Here is an 18,311-nt window from a genome sequence, read left to right on the forward strand (position 1 = left end):
AACTCTTTCTTTTTATTCAGCCCATTTTCTGAGATATTCTTTCAATTTTATTAGAGTTTCACAGGAAATGAAATTCTGTTTTCAAAAAGTCCAAACACTCCTGTTCTTTATACAAAAGTTTTTAGTTCTTAAAACAGTCTTTTACAATTAAATAACTCTTACAAATTCTTTTGCTTCAATAATTAAAAGATGTTGACTCTACATGACAATTTTTGGAGCAATGATTTTTTTGTCTTCTTGAGCAGGATGAGACTTTGCATGCACATTGCCAGGAATTAATTAATTCCCCATTAATATAAATATTTTATATGTAAATGGTCTCTTACATTAAAAGAGAAAGAATAAGTTAAGAATTACTTAGACAAGTTAGATGATTTCAAATCAGCAAATGATTTCAAATCTGACGAAATACATCTTAGAATACTTAAGGAACTATCTGAAGAGATCTCTGAGCCATTAACGATTATGTCTGAGAACAGGACAGGAGAGATCCTAGAGGACTGGAAAAGGGCAAATATAGTACCTACCTATAAAAAGGGGAATAAGGACAACCCAGAGAATTACAGACCAGTCAGTTTAACTTTGGTACTCAGAAAGTTAGTGAAGCAAATAATCAAACAATCAGTTTGAAAGCAACTAGAAGATAATAAAAACGGCCATACTGGATCAGACCAACGGACTATCTAGACCAGTATCCTGTCTTCTGACAGTGGTCACTGCCAGGTGCTTCAGAGGGAATGAAGCGAACAAGGCAACTGGCATGTCTCATCCTGTCATCCTGTCCCAGCTTCTGGAAGTCAGAGACTTAGGGTCACCCAGAGAATGGGGCTGCATACCTGATCATCTTGGCTAATAGCCATGGATGGACCTATCCTCCATGAACTCATCTATTTATTTTTTGAACCCACCTACACTTTTGGCCTTCACATCTCCTGGCAACGAGTTCCACATACTGACTGTGTGTTGTATGCAAAAGTACTTCCTTGTGTTCGTTTTAAACCTGCTGCCTATTAATTTCATTGGGTGATGCTTTGTTCTTGTGTTATATGAAGTGTTAAATAACACTTCCTTTTTCACTTTCTCCACACCATTCGTGATTTTACATATCTATCTTATCTCCCTTAGTCATCTCTTTTCTAAGCTGAACAGTGCCAATCTTTCTACTCTCTCCCTATATGGAGCTGTTCCATACCCCTAATCATTTTTACTGTCTTTCTCTGAACTTTTTCCAATTCTAATATCTTTCTGAGATGGGGAGATCAGAACTGCACACAGTATTCGAGGTGTGGCTGTACCATGGATTTATATAGTGGCATTATGATATTTTCTGTCTTATTTTCTAACCCTTTCCTCAGGGTAACTTTTTTTTTTTTTAAACTGCTGCTGCACAATGAGCAGATGTTTTCAGAGAGGTGATAAGTAACAGTCAACCTGGATTTGTCAATAACAAATCATATCAAACCAACCTACTATCCTTCTTTGAGAAGTAACAAGCCTTGCATATGGGAGAAAGCTGTAGATGTTTATATCTGAACTTTAGTAAGGCTTTTGATACTGTCTCACATGATGTTCTGATAAACAAACTAGGGAAATATAGCCTAGATAAACTTATAATAAGGTGGGTGCAGAACTGGTTGGAAAACCATACTCAGAAAGTAATCATCAATGGTTCAGAGTCAAGCTGGAGGGGCATACGGACTGGGGTCCTGTAGGGCCCTGTCCTGGATCCCACACTATTCAATATATTCATAAAATTATTTGGAGAATGGCATAGAGAGTACACTAATAAAGTTTGTGTACAATACCAAGCTGGGAGGAGCTGCAAGTGCTTTTGAGGACAGGATTAGAATTTAAAATCATTTTGACAAACTGGAAAAAATTATCTGAAATAAACAGGATGAAATTTAGGAAGGTCAAATTCAAAGTACTACACTTAGACAGGAATAATCAACTGCACAAGTACAAAATAGAAAATGACTCCTAAGAGTACTGCAGAAAAGAATCTGGGGGCTACACTGGATCAACAATGAAACACTGTAGCAAAAAAAAAAAAAAGCAAACATAATTTTGGGACACAAGTGTGGGGGCAGTATGAACAGCTGTGGGGGTGCACAGGTGAGGGAGACTGTGTGCACAGCTCTGTACAGGGTGCACAGATAGGCTGTGCACAGGTGGGTGGGAGAGTATGCACAACAGTGGGGGTTGCACAAGTGCAGGAGGGCTGTATGCACATCTGTGGGTTTGCTCAGATGGGGTCTGTGCACTGGTGACAGAGGGTGTGTGCACGGCTGAGGGGGGTAACAAGAGGACGGGGGGTGTAGAGGTGAGAGGGGCTGTGTGCACGGCTAAGGGGGGTGCAGAGGTGAGAAGGGCTGTGTGCACGGCTGAGGGGGGTGCCCAGAAGAAGGGAAGTGCACAGGTGAGAGGGGCTGCGTGCATGGGTGAGAGGGGTGCCCAGAGGAAGGGGGGTGAGGAGGTGAGAGGGGCTGCGTGCACAGCTGAGGGGGGTGTAGACGTGAGAGGGGTTCTGTGCATGACTGAGGGAGGTGCCCAGAGGAAGGGGGGTGTAGAGGTGAGAGGGGCTGCGTGGACGGATGAGGAGGGTGCCCAGGGGAAGGGGGGTGCCGACGTGAGAGGGGCTGCGTGCACGGCTGAGGGGGGTGCCCAGGCGGAGGGGGGTGTAGAGGTGAGAGGGGCTGCGTGCAGGGCTGAGGCAGGTGCCCAGGGGAAGGGATTTGTAGAGGTGAGGGGGGCTGTGTGCACGGCTGAGGGGGGTGCCCGGAGGAAGGGGGGTGTAGAGGTGAGAGGGGCTGCGTGCACGGCTGAGGGAGGTGCCCGGAGGAAGGGGGGTGTAGAGGTGAGAGCGGCTGTGTGCACGGCTGAGGGGGGTGCCCAGGGGTACGGGGGTTTACAGGTGAGAAGGGCTGCGTGCACGGCTGAGGGGGGTGCCCAGGGGAAGGGGTGTGTAGAGGTGAGAGGAACTGTGTGCAGGGCTGAGGGGGGTTGTGTGCACGGCTGAGGGGGGTGCCCAGAGGAAGGGGGGTGTAGAGGTGAGAGGGGCTGTCTGCACGGCTGAGGAGGGTGCCCAGCGGAAGGGGAGTGCACAGGTGAGAGGGGCTGCGTGCACGGCTGAGGGGGGTGCCGAGGTGAGAGGGGCTGCGTGCACGGCTGAGGGGCGTGCCCGGAGGAAGGGGGATGTAGAGGTGAGAGCGGCTGTGTGCACGGCTGAGGGGGGTGCCCAGGGGAAGGGGGGTGTAGAGGTGAGAGGGGCTGCGTGCACGGCTGAGGGGGGTGCCCAGGGGAAGGGGGGTGTAGACGTGAGAGGGGCTGTGTGCACGGCTGAGGCGGGTGCCAAGGGGAAGGGGAGTGCACAGGTGAGAGGGGCTACGTGCACGGCTGAGGGGGGTGCCCAGAGGAAGGGGGGTGTAGAGGTGAGAGGGGCTGTGTGCACGGCTGAGGCGGGGGCCCAGGGGAAGGGGGGTGCACAGGTGAGAGGGGCTGCGTGCACGGCTGAGGCCGGTGCCCGGGGAAGGGATTTGTAGAGGTGAGAGGGGCTGTGTGCACGGCTGAGGGGGGTGCCCAGAGGAAGGGGGGTGTAGAAGTGAGGGGGGCTGTGTGCACAGCTGAGGGGGGTGCCGAGGGGAAGGGGGGTGTAGAGGTGAGAGGGGCTGCGTGCACGGCTGAGGGGGTTGCCCAGGGGAATTGGGGTGTAGAGGTGAGAGCGGCTGTGTGCACGGCTGAGGCGGGTGCTCAGGGGTACGGGGGTTTACAGGTGATAGGGGCTGCGTGCACGGCTGAGGGGGGTGCCCAGGGGAAGGGGTGTGTAGAGGTGAGAGGAACTGTGTGCACGGCTGAGGGGGGTGCCCAGAGGGAGGGGGGCTGTGTGCACGGCTGAGGGGGGTGCCCAGAGGGAGGGGAGTACACAGGTGAGAGGGGCTGCGTGCACGGCTGAGGGAGGTGCCGAGGGGAAGGGGGGTGTAGAGGTGAGGGGGGCTGTGTGCACGGCTGAGGGGGGTGCCCAGGGGAAGGGGGGTGTAGACGTGAGAGGGGCTGCGTGCACGGCTGAGGGGGGTGCCCGGAGGAAGGGGGGTGTAGACGTGAGAGGGGCTGCGTGCACGGCTGAGGGGGGTGCCCGGAGGAAGGGGGGTGTAGACGTGAGAGGGGGCTGTGTGCACGGCTGAGGCTGGTGCCCAGGGGAAGGGGGGTGTACAGGTGAGGGGGACTGTGTGCACGGCTGAGGCCGGTGCCCAGGGGAAGGGGGGTGTACAGGTGAGGGGGACTGTGTGCACGGCTGAGGCCGGTGCCCAGGGGAAGGGGGGTATAGAGGTGAGAGGGGCTGTGTGCACAGCTGAGGGGGGTGCCCAGGGGAAGGGGGGTGTACAGGTGAGGGGGGCTGTGTGCACGGCTGAGGGGGGTGCCCAGGGAAGGCGGGTGTACAGGTGAGGGGGGGCTGTGTGCACGGCTGAGGGGGGTGCCCACGGGAAGGGGGACTGCGTGCACGGCTGAGGGGGGTGCCCACGGGAAGGGAGGTGTACAGGTGAGGGGGGCTGCGTGCACGGCTGATGGGGGTGCCCAGGGGAAGGGGGGTGTACAGGTGAGGGGAGCTGTGTGCACGGCTGAGGGGGGTGCCCAGGGGAAGGGGGGTGTACAGGTGAGGGGGGTGTGTGCACGGCTGAGGGGGGTGCCCAGGGGAAGGGGGGTGTACAGGTGAGAGGGGCTGTGTGCACGGCTGAGGGGGGTGCCCAGGGGAAGGGGGGTGTACAGGTGAGGGGGGCTGTGTGCACGGCTGAGAGGGGGTGCCCGGGGAAGGGGGGTGTACAGGTGAGGGGGGCTGTGTGCACGGCTGAGAGGGGGTGCCCGGGGAAGGGGGGTGTACAGGTGAGGGGGGGCTGTGTACACGGCTGAGGGGGGTGCCCAGGGGAAGGGGGGTATAGAGGTGAGAGGGGCTGCGTGCACAGCTGAGGGGGGTGCCCAGGGGAAGGGGGGTGTACAGGTGAGGGGGGCTGCGTGCACGGCTGAGGGGGGTGCCCGGGGAAGGGGGGTGTACAGGTGAGGGGAGCTGTGTGCACAGCTGAGGGGGGTGCCCACGGGAAGGGGGGTGTACAGGTGAGGGGGGCTGTGTGCACGGCTGAGGGGGGTGCCCACGGGAAGGGGGGTGTACAGGTGAGGGGGGCTGTGTGCACGGCTGAGAGGGGGTGCCCGGGGAAGGGGGGTGTAGAGCTGAGGGGGGCTGTGTGCACGGCTGAGGCGGGTGCCCAGGGGACGGGGGGTGTACAGGTGAGGGGGGCTGTGTGCACGGCTGAGGGGGGTGCCCAGGGGAAGGGGGGTGTACAGGTGAGGGGGGCTGTGTGCACGGCTGAGGGGGGTGCCCACGGGAAGGGGGGTGTACAGGTGAGGGGGGCTGTGTGCACGGCTGAGGGGGGTGCCCACGGGAAGGGGGGTGTACAGGTGAGGGGGGCTGTGTGCACGGCTGAGAGGGGGTGCCCGGGGAAGGGGGGTGTAGAGGTGAGGGGGGCTGTGTGCACGGCTGAGGCGGGTGCCCAGGGGAAGGGGGGTGTACAGGTGATAGGGGCTGCGTGCACGGCTGAGGGGGGTGCCCAGGGGAAGGGGTGTGTAGAGGTGAGAGGAACTGTGTGCACGGCTGAGGGGGGTGCCCAGAGGGAGGGGGGCTGTGTGCACGGCTGAGGGGGGTGCCCAGAGGGAGGGGAGTACACAGGTGAGAGGGGCTGCGTGCACGGCTGAGGGAGGTGCCGAGGGGAAGGGGGGTGTAGAGGTGAGGGGGGCTGTGTGCACGGCTGAGGGGGGTGCCCAGGGGAAGGGGGGTGTAGACGTGAGAGGGGCTGCGTGCACGGCTGAGGGGGGTGCCCGGAGGAAGGGGGGTGTAGACGTGAGAGGGGCTGCGTGCACGGCTGAGGGGGGTGCCCGGAGGAAGGGGGGTGTAGACGTGAGAGGGGGCTGTGTGCACGGCTGAGGCTGGTGCCCAGGGGAAGGGGGGTGTACAGGTGAGGGGGACTGTGTGCACGGCTGAGGCCGGTGCCCAGGGGAAGGGGGGTGTACAGGTGAGGGGGACTGTGTGCACGGCTGAGGCCGGTGCCCAGGGGAAGGGGGGTATAGAGGTGAGAGGGGCTGTGTGCACAGCTGAGGGGGGTGCCCAGGGGAAGGGGGGTGTACAGGTGAGGGGGGCTGTGTGCACGGCTGAGGGGGGTGCCCAGGGAAGGCGGGTGTACAGGTGAGGGGGGGCTGTGTGCACGGCTGAGGGGGGTGCCCACGGGAAGGGGGACTGCGTGCACGGCTGAGGGGGGTGCCCACGGGAAGGGAGGTGTACAGGTGAGGGGGGCTGCGTGCACGGCTGATGGGGGTGCCCAGGGGAAGGGGGGTGTACAGGTGAGGGGAGCTGTGTGCACGGCTGAGGGGGGTGCCCAGGGGAAGGGGGGTGTACAGGTGAGGGGGGTGTGTGCACGGCTGAGGGGGGTGCCCAGGGGAAGGGGGGTGTACAGGTGAGAGGGGCTGTGTGCACGGCTGAGGGGGGTGCCCAGGGGAAGGGGGGTGTACAGGTGAGGGGGGCTGTGTGCACGGCTGAGAGGGGGTGCCCGGGGAAGGGGGGTGTACAGGTGAGGGGGGCTGTGTGCACGGCTGAGAGGGGGTGCCCGGGGAAGGGGGGTGTACAGGTGAGGGGGGGCTGTGTACACGGCTGAGGGGGGTGCCCAGGGGAAGGGGGGTATAGAGGTGAGAGGGGCTGCGTGCACAGCTGAGGGGGGTGCCCAGGGGAAGGGGGGTGTACAGGTGAGGGGGGCTGCGTGCACGGCTGAGGGGGGTGCCCGGGGAAGGGGGGTGTACAGGTGAGGGGAGCTGTGTGCACAGCTGAGGGGGGTGCCCACGGGAAGGGGGGTGTACAGGTGAGGGGGGCTGTGTGCACGGCTGAGGGGGGTGCCCACGGGAAGGGGGGTGTACAGGTGAGGGGGGCTGTGTGCACGGCTGAGAGGGGGTGCCCGGGGAAGGGGGGTGTAGAGCTGAGGGGGGCTGTGTGCACGGCTGAGGCGGGTGCCCAGGGGACGGGGGGTGTACAGGTGAGGGGGGCTGTGTGCACGGCTGAGGGGGGTGCCCAGGGGAAGGGGGGTGTACAGGTGAGGGGGGCTGTGTGCACGGCTGAGGGGGGTGCCCACGGGAAGGGGGGTGTACAGGTGAGGGGGGCTGTGTGCACGGCTGAGGGGGGTGCCCACGGGAAGGGGGGTGTACAGGTGAGGGGGGCTGTGTGCACGGCTGAGAGGGGGTGCCCGGGGAAGGGGGGTGTAGAGGTGAGGGGGGCTGTGTGCACGGCTGAGGCGGGTGCCCAGGGGAAGGGGGGTGTACAGGTGAGGGGGGCTGTGTGCACGGCTGAGGGGGGTGCCCAGGGAAGGGGGGTGTACAGGTGAGGGGGGGCTGTGTGCACGGCTGAGGGGGGTGCCCAGGGGAAGGGGGGTGTACAGGTGAGGGGGGCTGCGTGCACGGCTGAGGGGGGTGCCCAGGGGAAGGGGGGTGTACAGGTGAGGGGGGCTGCGTGCACGGCTGAGGGGGGTGCCCACGGGAAGGGGGGTGTACAGGTGAGGGGGGCTGCGTGCACGGCTGAGGGGGGTGCCCGGGGAAGGGGGGTGTACAGGTGAGGGGGGCTGTGTGCACGGCTGATGGGGGTGCCCAGGGGAAGGGCGGTGTACAGGTGAGGGGGGCTGTGTGCACGGCTGAGGGGGGTGCCCAGGGAAGGGGGGTGTACAGGTGAGGGGGGGCTGTGTGCACAGCTGAGGGGGGTGCCCAGGGGAAGGGGGGTGTACAGGTGAGGGGGGCTGTGTGCACGGCTGAGGGTGGTGCCCAGGGGAAGGGGGGTGTACAGGTGAGGGGGGCTGTGTGCACGGCTGAGGGGGGTGCCCACGGGAAGGGGGGTGTACAGGTGAGGGGGGCTGTGTGCACGGCTGAGGGGGGTGCCCAGGGGAAGGGGGGTGTACAGGTGAGGGGGGCTGCGTGCACGGCTGAGGGGGGTGCCCAGGGGAAGGGGGGTGTACAGGTGAGGGGGGCTGTGTGCACGGCTGAGGGGGGTGCCCACGGGAAGGGGGGTGTACAGGTGAGGGGGGCTGCGTGCACGGCTGAGGGGGGTGCCCAGGGAAGGGGGGTGTACAGGTGAGGGGGGCTGTGTGCACGGCTGAGGGGGGTGCCCACGGGAAGGGGGGTGTACAGGTGAGGGGGGCTGCGTGCACGGCTGAGGGGGGTGCCCGGGGAAGGGGGGTGTACAGGTGAGGGGGGCTGTGTGCACGGCTGAGGGGAGTGCCCAGGGGAAGGGGGGTGTACAGGTGAGGGGGGCTGCGTGCACGGCTGAGGCGGGTGGAAGGGTGTCGCGCGCCGCACTGACTGGCCGGTTGGGGGCCCGCGGAAAGAGTTGGGTGTCGCGCGCGCTCCCGGAGCGGTACCTACCCGCTCGGCGCAGGTGACTCCCGCAATCCCCCCTCCCACCACCACAAACCGGCCCTGCACGGGGACGGGAGCCGCCATCTCGACGCCTGGATCCGGCACCAACAGAGGGAGGGGGAAGCTCTAGGTACAGTGCTCGGCGAAGCTCAAACTTTGTCCCTTCGCGTTTACGGTGCCGTTCGCCCAATATTTCCGCACACGTGACGTTGACGGCAGTTTGGAGGTGGAGCCCGCTGCGGGGGGCAGGGGCAGGCGTGAGCGAGGGCCGGGGTTCGAGGCTGGGGTCTGCTGAATCCTGCCCCGGGACGGCCTCAGAGGCAACGCTCCCCCGTTGTTTGCAGCGCGAACAGGGTCACGGTAGTTTCAACCCCGGGAGTTAAAAAATGCCCACGAGTCACCCCCACCCCCAAAATACTCTTGAGACGTAAAATAACCCCAGTCACCCCATGTATCTAATGTGGGGCTTTTGCCTTCTGGTTTTCAACCCATTGAAGCTCCAGTGTCCACGTCCACAGCCTTGAGCACGAGAAAGAAAGAAAAGCGGAGGGAGAGACATACGCACCCACAGGACCCCGGGGTATTAAAGAAAGAAAAGTGGGGCTGCTCAGGAAAATATCAACTGTCATGAGACTAGTGATCAAACCACAAGAAACAGCAACCCCGCACCACTCCGGCTGGGTTGCCTTAACACGCCTGACCCCTCTTGTATCTAGCAGGCCCCTCTTGTATCTCCATATTGAGTGAAAATGTTGATGTGACACAAAAGCACTGCTTAAAAAGCGTCACTGCTGCCCCATACTGGGGAAAACCAGGCCTCTGTTATTGACATTTTTGGTCTCTACAGGAAACTAACTGATACCCTCCTAACTGTGTTTATCAACTTGATACTACTGGATAGGCTTGACAAAGCCCTGGCTGGGATGATTTAGTTGGGGATTGGTCCTGATTTGAGCAGGGGGTTGGACTAGATGACCTCCTGAGGTCCCTTCCAACCCTGATATTCTATGACTCAGCTTCCTTGTCAGTCAGCAAAATCCAGCCAAGCTATATACCAGTTGTGCTATGTGTAGAAGAGATACTGAATTAATCATGTTTGCCCCATTTTGTCAAGAGAGTCTTAAAAGGCCCTGTAATAAATAAGGCTGAAGTTGATTACATTTTAATAGCTCATCAAAAAATTAATTATCTGATCTGGGCCCAGCCCAGGAATAAGGCTGCTGCAGTATGCCTGAGGGCTGAGGCCAGTATGTCTATAGGCTCTGCTGGAGGGATAAATCAGAGCACCTGAGTGAGCAACCCTGGTCTGACTGTGGGTTTGCCTCACCTAGTGCTACTAAATATACAATTTAGTTCTTTATGTACTTCTAAGAAGAAATGGTCATAAATAGCCAGAGAGTGATCTTGTGTTTTCAAGAGAACATATTTTGTCTTTATCTACATTAGGCAAGCACCTTCCAAATGGTAATAGACAAGGTCTTTGTTCTAAGGAAACTCTTGTTTGTTTATTTAAAACTGGAGGAAGACATCCTGTTTACATCCCTCTCAGGCCTGGATTCTACTGCATACATCCGATGAAGTGAGTTTTAGCCCACGAAAGCTTATGCCCAAATAAATTTGTTAGTCTCTAAGGTACCACAAGTACTCCTCGGTTTTTTTACTTAAAAATTAGATACGGTGCTCAGGGCTGTGAAAAATGTTGTGCTCTGAGCATGATTCATAGGTCGACTTAACCCCCACTTTCGATGCAGATAGGTTGATAGAAGAATAATTTCATCAATCTAGCTACTGCTTCTCAGAAGGGGGGATTAACTACATTGACAAAAAAACCTCTTCCATCGATATAGGTAGTGTCTGCCCTACAGTGGCGAATATGCAGCACATTAGCTGGGCTGCTGTAGTGCTTGTAGTGTAGATATGCAGTGGGGTTTGTCTTCACTAAAAAATTAGCTTGTGTTGGAACATGACTTTGAAGTGTCATGTTAATGAACATGACATTAAATATGACTTTGTATTCAATGTAGATGGGGCAAGACATGACACTGTGCCAGCTGCTCATGACTTGTCCTACTGGAACCAGAGGTTTAATTACAAACAGCTGATAGGATACAGTTTGTCCCTGTCTACACTGACAGCAAGTTTGGTTTAACATCACGTTAGTTGCTGTGACTCTTTAAGATTTGTCATGTTCTAACACCAGCCCTTCCTTAGGATCTGTCTAGACTAGGAAAAATGGTGTTGGTTTGTTTTTTTAAAAATCAAGTTAGCTAATACAAGTTAACTAATATTATTTGACACTCCACTTAGCACCTACTGTAAATACAGTTTAACACCTTTAAAATCATGTTAGCTGTTGTACCCATCTGAGATTACATGTCATGCAAGTGGTTCCACATAGGTATAAGTGTCTGTTCACTGCATCACACTGCAGGATTGGAATTTACATTTGTAAAGTGCTTTGGGATCTTAGCAGATACAATATACTATATAAATGTTTGATATAAAATACTTATTACTACTCTTTAGTGACTAGACCAGCTGGCTCTGACAATTACTTGGTCTTTCCTAGACTAGAATAAAAAGTATATTATTAGAACGTGAATGTGTTTTAACGTATTTGAAAAGTCTAGTATAGACAAGGCACATTACCTTTAACATGTGATTAAATGATTGAATTAAAGCCTGGAGGGAAGCCTTATTTTTAATTCGACCAGCTCAACATGTATTAAAATATGCACTGCCTTGTCTACACTAGACTTTTCAAATGTGTTAGTTCATGCATAGGCAACGACTCGGTGGGTGCTCCAGGGCTGAAGCACCCCTGGGGAAAAAATGGTGTGTGCTGAGCACCCACTGGCAGCCATCTCCCCTCTCCCAGCACCTCCCAGCCACCAGCACCCCGCCAACCAGCGCCTCCCCTCCCTCCCAGCGCCTCCCACCCGCCAAGGATCAGCTGTTCCATGGCATGCAGGAGGCACTGGGGAGTCAGGGGAAGCAGCAAGGACCGGTCACGCTCGGGGGAGGGGGCAGAACGAGGACGGGAAGAGGTGGGGCAGGGGTGGGGGCTTAGGGGAAGGGTTGGAATGGGGGCGGGGCCTTGAGCAGATCCGGCGGAGTTGAGCACCCCCCGGCACATTAGAAAGTCGGCACCTCTGAGTTCACGTAATAACTAACATGTTCTAGCATCTACCTTTAAATGCTAGTCTATACTAGGCTCCTTCCCAAACAGATTTCCTGTGAGTAGGGTGACCAGACAGCAAGTGTGAAAAATTGGGATGGGGGTAGAGGGTAATAGGAGCGGATATAAGAAAAAGACCCAAAAATGGGGACTGTCCCTATAAAATCGGGACATCTGGTCACCCTACCTGTGAGAGATACCAGTGACATGCATTTCATCACCCAGATGCTGAAACTATCTATCGACTGATGCATTTTCAGACGTCAGGAAATTAGTCTTGGTCTTGGAAGCAGTGACTACCTGCTGATTGTTAGTAATAAATATTTTTTTGTTTTGACTTTGTCGTTTTTAAGAAGTAACATTTTTTTCCAGTGCTGTAGGTAATTTCGCAATCCAGACAATTGCTGGCCATTTTGGTCATAAACTAAATGCTGTCTTCCATACACAGTCTGTCCTACAGTAATTACCTGAATAAATGACCTAACCTAAATAATGCAATAAATTGGATAGGCTTGTGTCATCAGATATAAATACACTCCCCACATTTTTATCACTGGCATATGACAGCAAGATGAAAAGAAATTTTCTTTTCTCTTTTAACTTGGTGTATTTGCTCATGCATGTTAACTGTTTCATTACTGTCACCATTTACAAAATTGGTTGAATAAAGACTTTACTAAACACTCTGGACCAAAATCAGACCTGGTGAAAATGGGTTCAACACCATGGGCATCAATGGAGTTGCACACACTCACACTATAACTGAATCTGGCCCCTAATCGACAGCAACCATGAAAGATTAATGTAGCTCGATGAGCATATTTCCATATTAATAATGTTTTTATAAAAGTATTTAAAAACAATTCTTTAAACAATTTCATGAGTTTAGCGTCAGTCTCAGCATTGATTGTAAACAAACAGAAATTCACTGTAGCACCCCACCCAGGCACATGGGATGGAGAGGGTGTGGTGCCAGAAGAGTAAACAGCATCCAGTAAAAAGGTGCAGCAGCAGATGAATTCTCCACATGCCCTGGGGAGCTCTGGAAGGCACTCTGCCTTACAGTACGCCCTGGGGTAGTGAGTCAGTGCACCGTCTTCAGTGAAGGGCTTTGCCTAATAGTCATGATCTAACCATAAGAGTGAAATGTAACAGCCCTATTCAGAGAGGGCCAAATCCTGGCTCTAGTGAACAGGTTAATTGGGAGGTGAACTGGGAATATCTACAAGGGAAATGGGAAGAAATCCACCTCAACACACCACAGAGTGGCTGCAAAGCCCTTACAGGTTTTGTGCCCTTAGTTTGCAGGAAGAAATGACTAGCAGATACATATAGACACAGATGATCCACTAGCCCTGCTCCAATTCTGTACCATCTACTAAAAGGCCTCTACAGTGAACCTCTGGAGAACACAGCTACATGATACAAGGTAGTCCACATCCCTTGCATTGGGGTTCTGCAATCTTGGATCCCTTCCCCATACTTGCTGTAGTGGTAGCAAGGCACTTCATCTGAGTCAGGGCCCTCCACGGCTGAAGAGGAGACAGCAACATTCATCCAGGAATATGAGTAATGCACCACTCATGAATCTATAAAGTAAGGTTCCAGGATTGTCACTCTGTCTGTGTGTCACTCTGAAGCCTAGAATGTCTGTTGAGTCAGTGTGAAGTGATGGACACACCTACAAGCATGGTTGAGAGCTCTTTTTGTCTAGAAGATCACCAGGTTCAATCATCATTGTGATTTATGGTCTGTTACGATCCAATTTTTAAGTTCTCAGCCATTTTCAGCTTTTTTACACTTTACAAATTAGCCCTGTGTAACATCACATGCTTTCAGCAAATAATGAATTAATCTCCAGCTCATGACAATAAAACTGCTATAGCACCATACACTATCATAAATTTCTCTCTCTTCCCTTCCTCAGGCAGGTAGAGAGATTGTTCAGAGAGAAAAAGCAGTGGTAAAAAAGGATCTTCCACCCACTGCGGAGTGATAAAGAAGAGGAACTGAAAATTATTTTGTATTTGAGGACCCTTTGGAAGAGGGCCAGAGAAGTGATAATGGCATTAAAACAGCATAAAATGTTACATATGCTGAGATTCCAAGAAGAAATTCCTTGTCAGTTAACACTTGGATCACTTAAAGGACAGAGGATGTAATATTTTCAAGCTGACTAACATGAATGACTTTTAAAAATATGATCTTGCTTCTGGCTATTTATTAGTCTGCCTGGAATTTAAAATAGACTAGGTTGCTGTACTGTAATTTCAATGCTCTGTTAAACACTTTAAATGTTTTAGCTTGTTTTGATATGTCCTGAAACATAATAACCAGTGATTGTTTGATTCTTTGTTTTCAAGAAGATTACCCCTCTGAGCTTTTTTGCTAGGAAATATTTGTGTGATGGATATTATAATTTTGCTTGACACATTAGACTTGCAAAGAAATTAACAGATAGATCATTAAACACCAGCCAAACAAATGTTTCATCTTGTCATAATAATTTCATTAGTTGCAAGTAAAGCAATTAGCAAACAAGATTCCATGATTGATGGGTGAAAACAACTTGCCCAGATTCTGATCTCATTTACATAGGTGTAAATATAGATTTCTTTCAGAGAAGACAATGGAGTTACTCTTGGTTTGCCCTAGTGACGCTGTAATTCATCCTTTAACCTCAATTTTATTTTATTTTAAGTAAGAAGACTGAAAAATGTAAGCCTCGATTCTGTCATCCTTACTCATGGAGAAAGATACTGTTTAACATTATCTTTCTCCATGAGTACATTCATTGAAAGAGGCAAAATGTATTCATCAGTCAGTTAGGGATTGTTTGTGCTCTTTAGGCACAACTCTGCTTTGGGGGTGATACAGAGCTTCACTGCCTTAGAGGAAGCACCCAGGAGACTTTTTGCCATAGGGAGCTGTCATTCCTCCTGCAGCTTCCCTGTTGAGCAGGAGAAGCCTGTGTGACAGCAATCATCTTGGAGATACACTGGGGATTGAAACAGGGACATCCCAGGGCTAAAACTGTGAGCCACTTTAGCTTGAACTAAAAAGCCAAGGCTCTCTAAGTGGAGCTGTAACAGAGCCATATCTTCTGCAGCTTGGGCACAGAGGGGGACCTATAAGTAACACACACTCACTAGTAGTTTAGACATGCACATTGCTACTACCCCTTTGTGAGGTGCAACATGCTCCCCTCATCTGGGTGGTTGGTAGCTCTGTTGGCTTGCATCTGAGGGTGGAGTCATGACTTTGCCTACTCAATATCCCATTGTCATGCACCTCTGGAGCAGATGTGAGAACAGGAGAAACTCCTTACACCCTATAATGTTCACCTGTGTAAAGGTCAGGCAGAATCTGGCCATTAGTATTTTTAATCATGCCTTACAAGCCAATCCTTCTGGATCCTTAGGTATTTTTGCTGCTCACCAAGTTGTCAACATCTACCCAGAACCAAATGCAGAGTTCTTGTATCAACAGGTGGGGGAACTTGATGGGGCTGGTGGTGAAAGGGGGACAGTCCCAGCATCAAGGGAGGGAGACACTTGCAAAGGGACAATAGGTAGCTTTTCCCCTTCAGAGTCTCGGGCACCCATTGGCCAGGTGGTGTAGAGAGGTACTGATTGGCCAGCATTCCCCAGCTCCCCAGATTTAACCTGGGGGCTATATGGCTCCTCTTTTGGCTCCATTCCCCACCCTGCAGCACCCTCTGTCCCTCTCACAGGGGGAAGAGTGGTAGGACTCAAAGAGAACTGAGTCCTGGGGGGCAAGCTAAGGAGAGTTTACCCCATGGTATGGGTTATTTGGAAAGGAACCTTTTAACTCTGGTGCTAGTTATGGGTTATATGGCAACTCCCGCACTGGAACCAATTAAATGCCTGGCATAGGAGAGTGGGGTGATGGGTGAGTAGCACCCCTCCCCCGTGTTAAAGTTTAATGAAAGTTGTGGCCTGTGGCTTAATTCCATGCATGTGTCTGTCCTCATTTTGCCGCTGTGTCTACATCAAGTTGAATCGGGCAATCTAAGCTATTTTTCCATTCTTGGAGTTGGATGTAATACTCTCCTGTCATTCTCACTCCATGATTTGTGTGGTTAAGCTTTCCTTTCATCTGAAATGTTCTGAAGTGGAGATGACATCATTTATCATTGCACAGAGAAGCACCCTGACAGTTCTATTTTGTTACCTCATCATCAGACCACAGTGGTGTCACTTCATGTTAATTGTGCCTGTCCATGACAGTCCAAATTAGTCCTGCTGGTAAAATTTACAGTATCGGGGGTTCTGACATTGTTCTGTTTGCCAGCCATTGTCTTCTATTTGACACTCTTTCTATACGTGGATGGAGTGTGATTGCTGTGCAGCAGCAAGGCCTGAACCACATCAAGCAAGGGGCCATCTAAGCAAATTGACTGGCTTGTAATTCAGCCAGGGAAAGTGATTTGCTTTCAGGAAACAACATTTTTATTTCTTTTCATTTTATATAGCTTTGGTTTCTATGTGAATTTCCCCCCCTCATCATCATCTAGATTGTAAGTGGCATCCCTCCTGATGCCTTCCTCTTGAACTGGGCACTTAGAAGTCATGCTTTCAGAACAAATAGTCTGTCTGAACTAGTTTCCTAAAATTCTGTTCTCTTTAAAGCACGTAGAAATACTTTAGTTTGAAGATGGATAAATTATAAACAATTGAACAAGCCCTTCTTGTGGGCCCAATCCTGCTCATTGGAAGTGGAGAGCATGCCGCATTTCACCTTTGGAGATGAAGTTGATTTTTTAAGAAAATGTTTTGTTTAATTGTATTGCTCCTGAGAGGTGCTAAATTGAATGTCATGGAAACTAAAAATGTCTATTCACAGAACAGGTAAGGCATGGGTAGCAGCAGCATATGCTTCATCACACTAACCTGCCAATGTGCCTTACCTCCAACCTAGAATAACCGCCTCTTTAGTCTTCATAATCATTTAGTAGAGCTACACAAAAATCAGAATTTCCATCCCACAGGAAATTCCAATAGTTCAACATTTGTTTTTGCCCGAAATTGTGAAGAAAAGTTGAAATATCAAAAAATGTTCATGTAGCAAAAAGTTCTGAAAATTTTCAATTTGGAGGTGTCAAAATGATTTGTTTCAACATTTTCCATTGAAATGAAACATTCCAACATTCCCTAAATTAAAACATTTCATTTTGGGTGTGTTGAACCAAATAAAATTTTTTAATTTCCAGGCAGACAGATATTAAGCTGTATGTTCCTCAGTGCCACATGGGAGTTGTTGTTCAAGTGCTTCATTCCCTCATTCTTCCCTATAAGCCAGGCTTCCTGGCAGAATTACATTTTCAATGATGCACTGCAGACTGTTTTACTTCCAGGATGCACCATGTGGCTTGGTCAGAGGGGAGGCTGAAATGCATCATGGGAGATGTAGGCAGGCCAAAGAGCCTGGTTCATAGGAAGGAATACAGGCATGAAGGCACCTGAACTACAACTTCCCATGAGGCACTGCATCACTTTAGGCAGATACCGCTTAACATCAGACTGACTGGAAATTAAAAAAAAATTATTTGGTTCAACACACCAAAGTGAAATGTTTTGATTAGATTTTCCCTAATGGAAAATCTAAGTAAATAAATATTTTTTTTCAAAAATCAGTAAAATCAAAACTGTGATGCAGAAAATGTCAGTTTTTCAGAAACTGCATTTTCCATGAAGAAGTCATATTGACAGAAAATTCCCAACCAGCTCTACCATTCAGTTCTTGGCTTCTCTGCTGAGATCATGAACAAAGATACCAGTTGTCCACCTACCTTTGGATTGAGACCCTTAGTTCATTTTATAATGACAGACTCACTAATGATCTGGAGGAGGAAATAAATGCCATATTGTTTAATTTTGCAGATGATGCTAAATTGGGAGGAGCTGCAAACATCAGATTTCTATAATTCAGCCACAGCTAACTTTCCTAATGACACTCTATGACCTCATGTGGGTGTGGTCAGCCAGCTTTGGGGCATGACCACATCCATAAAATGGACAGGCTGTAAACTGTTCATCAGAGATTTGAACCTACGTGTATAATTCTTGCTCCCCCCCATTATATATAAAATCAAGATTTACCTTTGCATTTGTTGGTTTGGTTTTCTTCTAGAAGTATCTCATCAAGGCAGATATGGTAAGAAAAAGTTTTCTCAGATTTTTATGTCTGTTAACTGCATTTTTTACAAGTTATAGTTTAAAAAGCAACCAGCCTTTTGATTCTCTCTCTCCAAGCCTGTCATGTTGCCAGTAGCTCTGACAATAATAAGTTTTGGTTTTTTAAACAAATAACATTTGGTCACATCTATTGCTTAATAGTTCCCTTAATGTTGTCTTGTCATGGAGCTAAATTCATCTGTTGACAAATGAAACCATCAGAGTAGAGACAGAAACTTCCTTTGTAACCTCCTCCATTTTACTATCATTTTCCCAAAGCCTCTTGATGAACAACTGTAATGTCCAACACAGATATTGATGTTTGTCAGTGTGGATTTGTTTCCTTTTCTGGTTTTCACAGATGACTTGCTGTTGCCATTACAGTATGTACAGACTATCTATTTTTAAATATCGTATGTTCTTAAATCTGTTATATTAAATTACATGACTCAATACATATAACTCAATACTATTTGACATATGCTGTAGCTAGCTAGCTAGAT

General features: G+C 51.4%; 1 protein-coding gene across 2 annotated transcripts in view; it reads right to left on the reverse strand.

The window, feature by feature from the left end:
* The window catches only part of PYROXD1 (pyridine nucleotide-disulphide oxidoreductase domain 1), a 40,529-nt gene extending 31,956 nt beyond the window's left edge, over positions 1-8,573 (reverse strand). Inside the window, exon 1 of one of the 2 annotated variants that reach the window (XM_074937891.1) lies at positions 8,440-8,573. In XM_074937891.1, coding sequence (XP_074793992.1) covers positions 8,440-8,517 — 78 coding nt within the window. In that variant the 5' untranslated portion in view covers positions 8,518-8,573. The remainder of the gene's footprint in view (positions 1-8,439) is intronic. The other variant, XM_074937902.1, reaches the window with a different exon arrangement.
* Positions 8,574-18,311: the final 9,738 nt, after the last annotated feature.

This window comes from Natator depressus, chromosome 1 (genome assembly GCF_965152275.1).
Source record: "Natator depressus isolate rNatDep1 chromosome 1, rNatDep2.hap1, whole genome shotgun sequence".
Taxonomy (NCBI): Eukaryota; Metazoa; Chordata; order Testudines; family Cheloniidae; genus Natator; species Natator depressus.